Source organism: Oncorhynchus keta, chromosome 15 (assembly GCF_023373465.1).
Source record: "Oncorhynchus keta strain PuntledgeMale-10-30-2019 chromosome 15, Oket_V2, whole genome shotgun sequence".
In the NCBI taxonomy this organism is placed as follows: Eukaryota; Metazoa; Chordata; class Actinopteri; order Salmoniformes; family Salmonidae; genus Oncorhynchus; species Oncorhynchus keta.
The window spans coordinates 45,423,954-45,436,616 of record NC_068435.1 but is presented as its reverse complement, the minus strand read 5'-3'; the positions used below and the strand labels follow the sequence as shown (position 1 = coordinate 45,436,616).

The 12,663-nt window shown below is 44.1% G+C and overlaps 1 protein-coding gene across 2 annotated transcripts in view; it reads left to right on the top strand.

The window, feature by feature from the left end:
* Window positions 1-11,521, top strand: part of LOC118395058 (leucine-rich repeat and immunoglobulin-like domain-containing nogo receptor-interacting protein 3) — a 61,353-nt gene extending 49,832 nt beyond the window's left edge. Inside the window, exons 1-4 of one of the 2 annotated variants that reach the window (XM_035788845.2) lie at window positions 220-769; window positions 8,707-9,319; window positions 9,434-10,177; window positions 10,357-11,521. In XM_035788845.2, coding sequence (XP_035644738.1) covers window positions 8,753-9,319; window positions 9,434-10,177; window positions 10,357-10,929 — 1,884 coding nt within the window. In that variant the 5' untranslated portion in view covers window positions 220-769; window positions 8,707-8,752 and the 3' untranslated portion in view covers window positions 10,930-11,521. Of the gene's footprint in view, window positions 1-219; window positions 770-8,706; window positions 9,320-9,433; window positions 10,178-10,356 lie in introns of those variants that run through there. The other variant, XM_035788844.1, reaches the window with a different exon arrangement.
* The last annotated feature ends 1,142 nt before the right edge of the window (window positions 11,522-12,663 follow it).

Genomic DNA, 12,663 nt, shown 5'->3' with positions numbered 1-12,663 from the left:
TTTTTGTTTCATCAGACCAGAAGACATTTCTCCAAAAAGTCCATTATTTGTCCCCATGTGCAGTTGTAAACCGTAGTCTGGCTTTTTTATGGCGGTTTTGGAGCAGTGTCTTCTTCCTTGCTGAACTAGGACTCGTTTTACTGTCGATACTGTCACGTTCTGTCCACCGTTCGTATGTGTTTTCCTTGTTTTAGTGTTGGTCAGGACGTGAGCTGGGTGGGCATTCTATGTTGTGTGTCTGGTTTGTCTATTTCTATGTTTGGCCTGATATGGTTCTCAATCAGAGGCAGGTGTTAGTCATTGTCTCTGATTGGGAACCATATTTAGGTAGCCTGTTTTGTGGGTGATTGTTCCTGTCTCTGTGTTTTGCACCAGATAGGGCTGTTTTTGGTTTTCCACGTTTATTGTTTTGTAGTGTTCATGTTTATCTGTTTTTATTAAACATGAGTCAATATAATCACGCTGCGTTTTGGTCCTCCTCTACTTCACCACAGGAAAACCCTGACATACAGATACTTTTGTACCTGTTTCCTCCAGCATCTTCACAAGGTCCTTTGCTGTTGTTCTGGAATTGATTTGCACTTTTCGCACCAAAGTACGTCCATCTCTAGGAGGCAGAACGCGTCTCCTTCCTGAGCTGTATGACGGCTGCGGTACCTTCAGGCGTTTGGAAATTGCTCTTGTGGAGGTCTCCAATTTTTTTCTGAAGTCTTGGCTGATTTCTTTTGATTTTCCCATGATGTCAAGCAAAGAGGCACTGAGTTTGAAGGTAGGCCTTGAAATACATCCACAAGTACACCTCCAAGTGACTCAAATTATGTCAATTAGCCTATCAGAAGCATCTAAAGCCATGACTTCATTTTCTGGAATTTTCTGAGCTGTTTAAACGCACAGTCAACATAGTGTATGTAAACTTCTGACCCACTAGAATTGTGATACAGTGAATTATAAGTGAAATCATGTCTCTGCAAACAATTATTGGAAGAATTACTTGTTTCAGCCAAGAAGAAATTACCTAACCGACTTGCCGAAAACTATAGTTTGTTAACAAGAAATTTGCGGAGTGGATGAAAAACAAGTTAATGACTACAACCGAAGTGTATGTAAATTTCAGACTTCAACTGTATATATCAGCATCTACTGAAGTAATTGTTTATAATGATTGGTTCAGATATATACAATTATGACACAGAATCCACTGAAATATTCAGTCATTTGTGACCGGAAGTTTAAAAATGGCTCCTCTCACATGGATTGCCGAACCCCGGTTTAGAATATAGAACTGAGTGAACGTAGGGCAGAAGGGACATGGGGCTGAGGAAACATAGGGCTGTGAGAACATAGACATGATCCCTCAAGTTAGTATTAATCTTATTGCGACTAACCTGTATGAATAAAGGTAAAGGCCTAGATTCAATCAGTTAACCATTAACCTGCATATTATAGCTTTTGCTTAGGTGTAACTGCATTGGAGCTGTCAGATCCACAAGCGGCTCCCGGCGTTATCCCTATTGCAGACATTCCCATTGGATGCACCGAGTTCCGTTAGTACAAATCCTATGCAGCCGTGTTACAAGCTCAAACACTGGAATTTGTGACGTAATCTACTACTCAAAAAGGCTGATATAAATCCTTGTTATATCATTTAATTATTTTCATTGAGTGTCATTATTTCTATACATTGTCTATTTATTGTATTTTTCTATACACTTTCTCGTTCTGAACTTCTAATACGGGGGGGATTTAAGAACAGATGACCACAACAGCAGCCGCTAACCGATTTGACAGCTCCAACACAGTTACACCGCCATCATCTCCTAAACAAAAGCATTGACATGCTATGCAGTTGCCGGTAATCGCCTGTTAACACTGTACAGATTGAATTTAGGCCTAAATTAAATTTGCCACTGGTATTGCGTGGACATCTGGCCTATGTTTGGTGAAGTGTGGGATCATGCTGTTCTGTGTGTTTGGGGACTCCACCCTCAGGTGGAGTCTTTACATCTGGCTGGTGTGACATTCACAACACTGTGTGAGTTTGGGTACCGCTGGTGTGCTGCCCTGGCCAACAGAGGGGCGCAGCTCGGTGGAGTGTTTGTGCGTGTGTTTGTGTGTGTGTGTGTGTGTGTGCGTGCGTGTGTGCATGCGTGTCTAGGCAGGTGGTGAAACCAGCTCTCAAACCAACCCACAGCCTAGTAATGAGGAGAGCCAGACAGAAACTGTAGTTTTCGCATCAATAGTTTCAGTCTTGTCTGCATATTCAATATTCAAAGTTAGCTATTAATGTTTGGTAGCTCTATTTCCATGTGTGATTTACAAATGTTATTTTTAGGACATCATGATATTCTACTGCCATCTGGCTGCATTAATGATGCATGTTAACAGGGCTGTAGACCTGTCTGGTCTGTGATTGTGGGAGTCAAAAATGAAGCTCCTGTATAGATACAGAGTTATCCTCTCTATCAGAGCCATGTATTTCTGCCCTGAGGTATCCTACAGATGGACAGGCTAATGACACGAGTGTACTAACAACAATGAATCAACAACAGTAACAACCAGCCAGGTCACCTGTGATACAAGTCAGTATTCAACATCCATCCATGTCCGAGGGCATCGGAAGAGCACATGGAAAGCTGTTACGTTCAAGTAGGTTTCGGTTTTGCAAGGGTGTTGTGTGCAGGGATGGTGGATGGGCATAAGCACCAACTGCCCATAAGCATCTCCCTCTGGTGCCAAAGGTTGCATGTTCAAATCCAATGATAGAAAGTTGTTTTTGCGAATTTTGTTTTAAGCCTATCTCAAACCTTTAATAACCTTTCGAAGTTAATGCCTAACATTAAGATTTTGGAGTTAATGCCTAAACTTAACCATAACCTTAAAAATTTTGAGTTAATGCCTAAACTTCACCTTAATTAAACACTTCTAAATTTGACGTTTGAGAAACATGGATGAATTTCTAATTCAGTTAGTTAGTTGGATAAAAGGACCAGCCATCACAGACAGAGGCCCCACTGCCTCCATCACTCACCCCACAAATGGAACAGTGATCTAGGGGAGGAGAAGGGGAGGTGATGGAATTGAGTATATTGGAGCCTCTGGGGGAGGTCTGCCCTTGGCCCAGTTCACAGTCTCATTCACGCAGTGACTCAGCCAGTGAACCATAGGATGACACAGGGGAGAGGAGACCTACAGACCTCATCCATTACACTGAATAACAGCCAGAGAAGCCAGGCAAGGGCACACACACACATACACACCCATAGGCTGGTATAAGTTATGAGAGTGGTTGTTCAGTGGTCTTGTTAAGCTGGTTTGCAATGAAGTGAGAGTGAAGCTTGGCTGGGTATTTTGTCACGTTTCCCCCAAAAATTCAATTTCCAGCTATCATGAAACAGGCAGGATCCTTCAGATATATGAGGTGTCTGGCTAGGCTATGTTTTGACAGGGTGTGTGTGGTGTGGTGGTGTGTGTTGTGTGTGTGTGTGAAAAGGCTGGTTTTCTAAACTTGATATCTAGTTGTGTATTCAAGCTCTCTATCGAGATGGGAACCTCTTCCAGATAGGCCTCAGGCTAAGATTGAGAGCAGGCAGCAATCTGTGTGGGTTTACCAGGGGCTTTGTGTGTGTGTGTGTGCTCTACATCAAAAAATTGTATTCACTGTAGTTGTTTCACCTGTCTCTGTGCTTGTCTCCACCACCTCCAGGTGTCGCCCATCTTCCCTATTCTCCCCAGTGTATTTATACCTGTGTTCTCTGTTTGTCTGTTGCCGGTTTGTCTTGTCTTGTCAAGCTTACCAGCGTGTTTTCCGAGTTTCTGTTTTTCCTAGTCTCAGTTTTTTCTGGTCCTCCCGATTTTGACCTCTTCCCTACCCTGACACTAATACCCTGACTACACCGCTCACGTCACGTGTGCGAGCATTGCAAAATACATTTTGAAATCTATATCATTCAATTATTGCACCCACACTGCTCGCGCGTGCCAAATAGAAGTCAGTTCTATTTGTGACGCAGATCGCACTACAAGTCCTTCCTCTCCCATCTCCTCATTGGTTTATAGAAGCAGGTACCCATGTGCCATCTCCTCATTGGTTATACCCACATAGGTGACTGAAAGACTAACAAAGTCAGTGGCGGTAATGCACCTAATTTATGAAAGTTGCCAATCGCAATATAAAGTCCAGAGAAGAAAAAGCCTGGAAGGAGGAGAGATGACTAGCCATGTAATAGCAGAAAGAACAGCCAATGACTTGGGTGACTGGAGTCTTTGACAGGAGTCTGTGACTGGAGTCTTACGCAATACCCTCTGTAGCACCTTACGGTCAGATGCTGAGCAGTTTCCATACCAGGCGGTGATGCAACCGGTCAGGATGCTCTCGATGGTGCAGCTGTATAACCTTTTGAGGATCTGGGGACTTATGCCATATCATTTCATGAGGGGGAAAAGGTGTTGTCGTGCCCTCTTCACAACTGTCTTGGTGTGTTTGGACCATGATAGTTCATTGGTGATGTGGACACCAAGGAACTTGAACCTCTCGACCCGCTCCACATCAACCCTGTCGATGTTAATGGGTGGCCTGTTTGGCCCTCCTGTAGTCAACGATCAGCTCCTTTGTCTTGCTCACATTGAGGGAGAGGTTGTTGTCCTGGCACCACACTGCCAGGTCTCTGACCTCCTCCCTATAGGCTGACTTATCCTTGTCGGTGTTCAGGCCTACCACTGTTGTGTCATCAGCAAACTTAATGATGGTGTTGGAGTCATGCTTGGCCATGGAGTCGTGGGTGAACAGGGAGTACAAGAGTGGACTAAGCGCGCACCCCCGAGTGGCCCCAATGTTGAGGATCAGAGTGGCGGATGTGTTGTTGCCTACCCTTACCACCTGGGGGCGGCCCGTCAGAAAGTCCTGGATCCAGTTGCAGAGGGAGGTAATGAGTCCCAGGGTCCTTAGTGCTGAGCTTTATTGCCACTATGGTTTTGAATGCTGAGCAGTAGTCAATGAACAGCATTCTCACATAGGTGTTCCTTTTGTCCAGGTGAGAAAGGGCAGTGTGGAGTGTGATTGAGATTGCGTCATCTGTGGATCTGTTGGGGCGGTATGCGAATTGGAGTGGGTCTAGGGTTTCTGGCATGATTGTGTTGTAGTGAGCCATTACCAGCCTTTCAAAGCACTTCGTGAGTGCTACGGGGAGGTAATCATTTAGGCAGGTTACCTTTACTTTCTTGGCCACAGGGACTATGGTGGTATGTTTGAAACATGTAGGTATTACAGACTCTGTCAGGGAGAGGTTTAAAATGTCTGTGAAGACTCTTGCCAGTTGGTCCAGTCATGCTTTGAGTACATGTCCAGGTAATCTGTCTGGCCCCACGGCTTTGTGAATGTTGACCTGTTTAAAGGTCTTGCTCACATCGGCTACGGAGAGAGCTGGTGCTCTCATTGCATGCTTCAGTTATGCTGTGTATTCTCTCTAGGAACCTGGGAGAATATACAGCATAATGTATAGAGTATTACCATATAGAAGATGAACCTCTGTATCCTACCTCGTATTTTGCTCTTCATCTAAGGAGAATGTTGATTGGGTTTGACGTTTGTCGATTTTCACAAGATCAAATACTCCTATGGTGGGATTATGTAGAACGCCTCAAATTTGATGTTTTTTTGTGATAATTTTACAGAAATAGGCATAACAATTCCTTCACAATGTGGGAGAACTTTGCTTGCCCAAAGTTCAATCAAAGCTTCAAATAAATAGTCCTAAGGAAATAACTATGCAAGTAGGGAATATTTTTCATCTCTTTGAGACAGAGACAGACAGAAAGATGGCTCTTTGCCCCCATGACTCAACCCTTGAATGGGGCCCGATAAACACAAACTAGCACATATATTATTAATCTGTTTAGCTCTGCCTGAAACACAACCAATCTTCCGAGTGCTTTTTAACATCCCTCCAGTAAAGGCAGTGTAATATATTATAACACCCTCTCCTTCTCATTCATCTTAAAGGGATAATTTAATTTAATTTTTTTATTTACTTCCCCAGAGTCAGATGAACAAGTGGATACCATTTTTACGTCTCTGTGTCTAGTATGAAGGAAGTTAGAGGTAGTTTTGTGAGCCAATGTTAACTAGTGTTAGCTTATGCTCGTTAGCAAATGCACTAACACTAGTTAGCAACTCCCTTCATAATGGACACAGAGACATAAAAATGGTGTCTACTAGTTCATCAGGGAAGATATTATCCTGAACTATCCCTTTAAGATCCCAACTTTTAATGCAGCTCAGACTTAGACCTCTTAAAGATCGGACCCTTTTTTCCCCCATTTTCGCCTAAAATTACATACCCAAATCTAACTGCCTGTAGCTCAGGCCCTGAAGCAAGGATATGCATATTCTTGGTAGCATTTGAAAGGAAATATTTTGAAGTTTATGAAAATGTGTTAGGAATGTAGGAGAATATAACATCTGATAAAATATTAAATCTGATAAAAGATAATACAAAGAAAAAAACAACCTTCTTTTGTATTTTTTGTTGTACCATCATCGTTGAAATGCAAGAGAAAGGCCATAATGTATTATTCCAGCCCAGATGCAATTTAGATATTGGCCACTAGATGGCAGCAGTGTATGTGCAAAGTTTCAGACTGTTCCAATGAAGGATTGCATTTCTGTTCAAAATTATGTATCAAGACTGCCCAAATGTGCCTAATTTGTTTATTAATAACTTTTCATGTTCAAAACTGTGCACTCTCCTCAAACAATAGCATGGTATTATTTCACTGTAATAGCTACTGTAAATTAGACAGTGCAGTTAGATTAACAAGAATTTAAGATTTCCACCAATGTCAGATATATCTATGTCCTGGGAAATTTTCTTGTTACTTACAACCTCATGCTAATCGCATTAGCCTACGTTAGCTCAACATTCCAACACAGGGAACCCACCAATCCTGAAGAAGTTTGTCTGCTTTTTTCATGGTGTTTCACAGCTAATAACAGCTGAGTGAAGCCAATACTTTGCATCATCAATCTTTTAATCAAGTCTTTTTAAAATAGCAGCCTTTAGATTTTAGAATAAATAATCTTCAATGTTTCCTTATAATAAGATTCTTGTGTGGCTCTTTAATTCCTGTTAAACAGGCTGCACTGTACCTGTTTCATCTTTGATCCCTGACAGCGTGTTCCATAGGTGTCAGTGTCGATCCCGCTCCCATTTATCTCTGATGTGCTAATTGCGTTGAGCTGATCTCAGCTCTCTTCTAGTGTTTAACTGGAGACGTGGAGGGAATGAGATACAGGACTAATGAGATGGAGCTCTAGGTTTGTAAGCCAGGGGCCTGGTGAAGTCTGGGTTCTGGTCCCAATATAAAAACACTAACTTGTCATCACTCCCTGGCCACTTGAAGGGGCATCACATCCTCTTTATGAAATGTTCAACCAAGGTCACTTCCGTAAGTTGTTGTAAATGAGAATCGGTGCAATCAATGCTGAACCTTTGTGTGTGTGTGTGTGCGTGTATTGGGGCAGTACTGAACGTTCTGAACCTTTTGGCTGGTGTCCTCTGGCAAATCACTCAATGACAACATTGAGTGGGCGATTTGACAGGTTGCTTGAAGGAACGTTTAAGCATTAGCGGAGACTGGAGAGAAGAACAACATGTATTTTTTATTTATTCAAAGTAAAATGACACACTCAAAGACACACTCAGTCACTTGCACACACATTCCCACAAAATGACTCATAGTGGCAATGAGACAACAGGGTTTGCCTGAAAACGTTATCTGAAATGTCTGTAAAATGTGTGTCTTTGCATGAAGAAAATGTTGTGTTCATGTCACTGTGACACACATATACACACAGATTTTACAGGCATTTCAGGGGACGTTTCCACGGTAACCCTCTCTTTGCATCGCATCGTATGTTGTGTGTGATGAATTCAGTGTGCGTCGAGGTACGAAGAAAGCACAGAGAGCGAGGAGGAAAGAAGGGGAGGAAACATGCATGAATTCACAGGCTGCTACTCACTCACGTGATTCCCAATGCCCTTGTTCTTCTGCTAAATGAACAAGTATCCTCACTACAGATGTAGGATCTTAATTTGAGCCAGTTTGCTACAGCAGGAAAATATTCCTGCATCAACAGGAAATGGGAATTATTATGTGGATTATAATTCATTTACATTTTTGTAGGGGTTGATACATTTTTCATAAGGGAAAATCAAGTCTGTAATTTCCAAACTTCATAAGTATTTTTAACCTCTAATACAAGTTTAACATTTCCTGCATTGAACGGTGATCCAATTAAGATCCTATATCTGTATCTTAACTTTCATAAACAAAATAATGTGCTATAAAGTGATGGTGTCAGTTGTATAGTAAGGTGCATTGATTATTCAGGACACTGAATGTAATTTTTATGAACATAAATGTGTTGATAGGTGTTTTAAAAGACTTCTCCATCTGTCTTGCTCTCCTCCCTTCACCCACACTCTTTTCTGTCTGTACTTTCCATTATCCCTTCCCCATCTCTTAAATGTCTTGCCTTAATTCTCCCTTCTATTTTTCTCCATCTTTCCCTCTTTCTTCAACCTCCCTCTCTCTGTCTTTATCTACCTTCTCCCCCACATTTTCTCCCTTTCTCCTCCCTACTCCTCTACTCTTTATTCCCAAACTTTCTCAATAACCTCTCCTCCCTCTGTCTCCCTTTCCCTATAGGTGTGTAGTACACTGACCCTGCCTGTGATAGGCTAGGAGTCAGATCATGACCAGCAGGGCCATGATTGGCTCCCCGGGCCCCAGTGTGTGGTCCCTGATGCCATGGCGGTGGGTGAGTCTCTGGGGGCCGGCCCTGCTGCTGGTTACCATTATATCCCTGCTGCCAGGTAGTTGCCAGGCGTGCCCCCCGCGGTGCGAGTGCTCGGCCCAGATCCGGTCAGTCTCGTGCCAACGGCGGCGCCTCACCGGCATCCCAGAGGGCATCCCTACAGAAACCCGCCTCCTGGACCTCAGCCGGAACCGGCTCCGCTGGGTGGAAATGGGCGACCTGGCACCGTACCCGCACCTTGAAGAAGTGGACTTGAGTGAGAATCTCATTGCCACGCTGGAGCCCAATGCGTTCTCCAATCTGCAGAGCCTGCGGGTTTTACAGTTGAGGGGGAACCAGCTGAAGTTGGTACCCATGGGGGCCTTCGCCAAGCTGGGAAACCTGACCACGCTGGATCTGAGTGAGAACAAGATGGTGATTCTGTTGGACTACACCTTCCAGGACCTGAGGAGTCTGAGACACCTGGAGGTGGGAGACAACGACCTGGTCTACATTTCTCATAAGGTAAGCTGTTATCCATCTGTTTTCCAAGTACATTCTCTAACCTTTTATTGATTATATTATGTTTCCACAATTGGCACTCACATCTAATCAAGTTCAATCTGATTGTATTTGAAGGCCTTTTCTGGTCTTTTGGGGCTGGAGGACCTGACTATCGAGCACTGCAACCTGACGTCCATCTCTGGCCAGACACTGTCCTACCTACGCAGCCTGGTCACTCTGCGATTAAGGCACCTCAGCATTGCCGCCCTAGAAGACCACAACTTCCGCAAGCTTAACAACCTGCGGGGGCTGGAGATCGATAACTGGCCCTATCTGGAGTACATCTCCCCGCTCAGCTTCCAGGGTCTAGACCTGTCCTGGTTGTCCATCACTAACAGCAACATCACCTCCGTCCCCTCGTCCTCCTTCAGGAACCTGATCCACCTCACTCACCTAAACCTGTCTTTCAACCCCATCACCACTCTGGAGCCCTGGGCTTTCAGGGAGCTGCTGAGGCTCAAGGAGCTGATCATGGTGAACACGGGCCTAGCTACGGTGGAGCCCCACTCCCTGGGCGGCCTCAGACAGATCCGGGTCCTCAACTTCTCCTCCAACGAACTCCAGACCCTGGAGGAGGGATCGTTCCACTCTGTAAACAGCCTGGAGACGCTGCGGGTGGACGGGAACCCGCTGCTGTGTGACTGCCGTCTGTTGTGGATCCTGCAGAGACGCAAGACCCTCAACTTTGACGGCAGGGTGCCCGTGTGCGCTGGGCCGGAGGAGGTGCAGGGGTATAGCCTTAGCACCTTCACCGACTCAGCGCTCTTCGATCACTTCACATGCCAGAAGCCCAAGATACGGAACCGCAAGCTTCAACAGGTAAGAGTTATTATCCCACTTTGCTGTGCACGTAAGCATAATGTAACTACAGTGTAGATACACATTGATATGTAGTACTTAAAGCTTTGTTGCCTGTTTCAGTTTTGTGCCTAATACTTCATTCATTCATTAATTTATATATTAATTAATTCATTCATCCATTCATTCATTCCACTAAGGTGACGGCTCGTGAGGGCCAGCCAGTGAGTTTCCTCTGCAGTGCCGTGGGAGAGCCCGCCCCCAACATCATGTGGATCTCCCCTCAGCGCCGAATAATCACAGCCAAGAGCAATGGCCGCATCACTGTCCTCCCAGGAGGGACGCTAGAGATCCGCTATGCCCAGGTCACCGACAGTGGCACCTACATGTGCATCGCCAGCAACGCCGGCGGCAACGACACCTACTTTGCCATGCTCACCGTCCGGGGCGCACCGCTGGATGCCGCATCGGCTTTCTTCGCCAACCGCTCGCTGTACGGTGGCGAGTTCTTCAACGACACAAACCTGAACAGCACGCGCGTCTTCCTCAAGTTCACCCTGGACCTGACCACCATCCTTGTCTCCACGGCTATGGGCTGCATCACCTTCCTAGGCGTGGTGCTCTTCTGTTTCCTGTTGTTGTTCGCATGGAGCAGGGGGCGGGGCCAGCGCAAGAATAACTTCACAGTGGAGACCCCTTTCCGGAAGGCTGAGGGGCCTGCGGCCACGGGTAGTGCCGGAGGAGCCCGGAAATTCAACATGAAGATGATATGAAACAACGCAGCCAAGGGCCATACGGGGGAGGAATAAGCATGTCCCGGAAACGTGTTTGACAAAACACACAGCCCTGACTCGCAAAGATTTTTTTTTTAATGAAATTAAATCCAGACAGTATTCACACATGACATGGCCAGATTCGATTGGATGATGACCTTGATCTCACCAGCTCTTACTTGATTTATTCAGCTTGTGGTACAAATATGTATTTAAAATAATTAAGATCTTTCCAGTGAATAAATATAACATTGTCAATGAGCTTGATAAGAATTATAGAAGTTAAGAATTTAGTGTGATCTTTTACTAGGTGATTACTGTGTTGTGAAATGCTTGTAGTTATGTCTCTCTCACAGGAAGTGACGTCACAGGAAGGGAAAAGGTCTTCCTGGAAGCTGTGTACTTGTAGTGGTCATTGCACAGAGGGCATGGAGAGACACGGTCATCAACTTATCACAGTATTTGTAGTCTTGCTTTCTTAAATTCTGCCTTTTTGAGAAATATTGCAATAGCATGTACATATTGCAATTTAAAGTCAGTTGTATAGTAATAAGATTGTAGTATTGAATAAAAACAAGCCATTTTTGTGAGACATTTGGGATATGATTTCCATTGACACATTTATAAGACAGCATCAAGGCCACAGCTGAACTGAGGAAGGATGTGCTGAGACAAGGACTCAAGAAAGACATTGAATCCAAGTGAAATGAATACAGAAAATTACTTCAATCATTTGACCCTTTCAAATTCATGACAAAAAAAGATCAGAAGAAACATAAAAAAAAAACATGAAAAGAAAGTATATTCTGACCATATATTCTAAATTGGGCCCACTTTACTTTCAGACGTCACCGTTTGCACAGGTTAGCTGGCTGACGGTTGCCATGACCCCCCCGACGCCCCAAGGGTTCGGTTGGGAAGCTTAACCCATTGGGCACGGGCCGCACGGTAATCATGATAACCAATACACAGCCCAGTGCACAGAACCTTTTCTCAAGACAAACACAAAGTCATTTAGAGGGCAAACACACACACACACATGCATACAGTTGAAGTCGGAAGTTACCATACACTTAGGTTGGAGTCATTATAACTTGTTTTTCAACCACTCCACAAATGTCTTGTTAACAAACTATAGTTTTGGCATGTCAATTAGGACATCTATTTTGTGCATGACAAGTAATTTTTCCAACAATTGTTCACAGACAGATTATTTCACGTATAACTCACTGTATCACAATTCCAGTGGGTCAGAAGTTTACATACACTAAGTTGGCTGTGCCTTTAAACAAATTCCAGAAAATGAAGTCATTTAGATGCTTTTGATAGGTTAATTATCATAATTTGAGTCAATTGGAGGTGTACATGTGGATGTATTTCAAGGCCTACCTTCAAAATCAATGCCTCTTTGCGTGACATCATGGGAAAATCCAAATAAATCAGCCAAGACCTCAGAAAAAAGTGTAGATCTCCACAAGTCTGGTTCATCCTTGGGAGCCATTTCCAAACGCTTGATGGTACCGCGTTCATCTGCAGCCATATTACCGCTCAGGAAGGAGATGCGTTCTATCTTCTAGAGATACTTGTCACGTTCTGACCTCAGTTCCTTTGTTTTGTCTTTGTTTTAGTATGGTCAGGGCGTGAGTTGGGGTGGGCAGTCTGTTTGTTTTTCTAGGTTGTTATATTTCTATGTGTTGGGCCGAGTATGGTTCTCAATCAGAGGCAGGTGTCGTT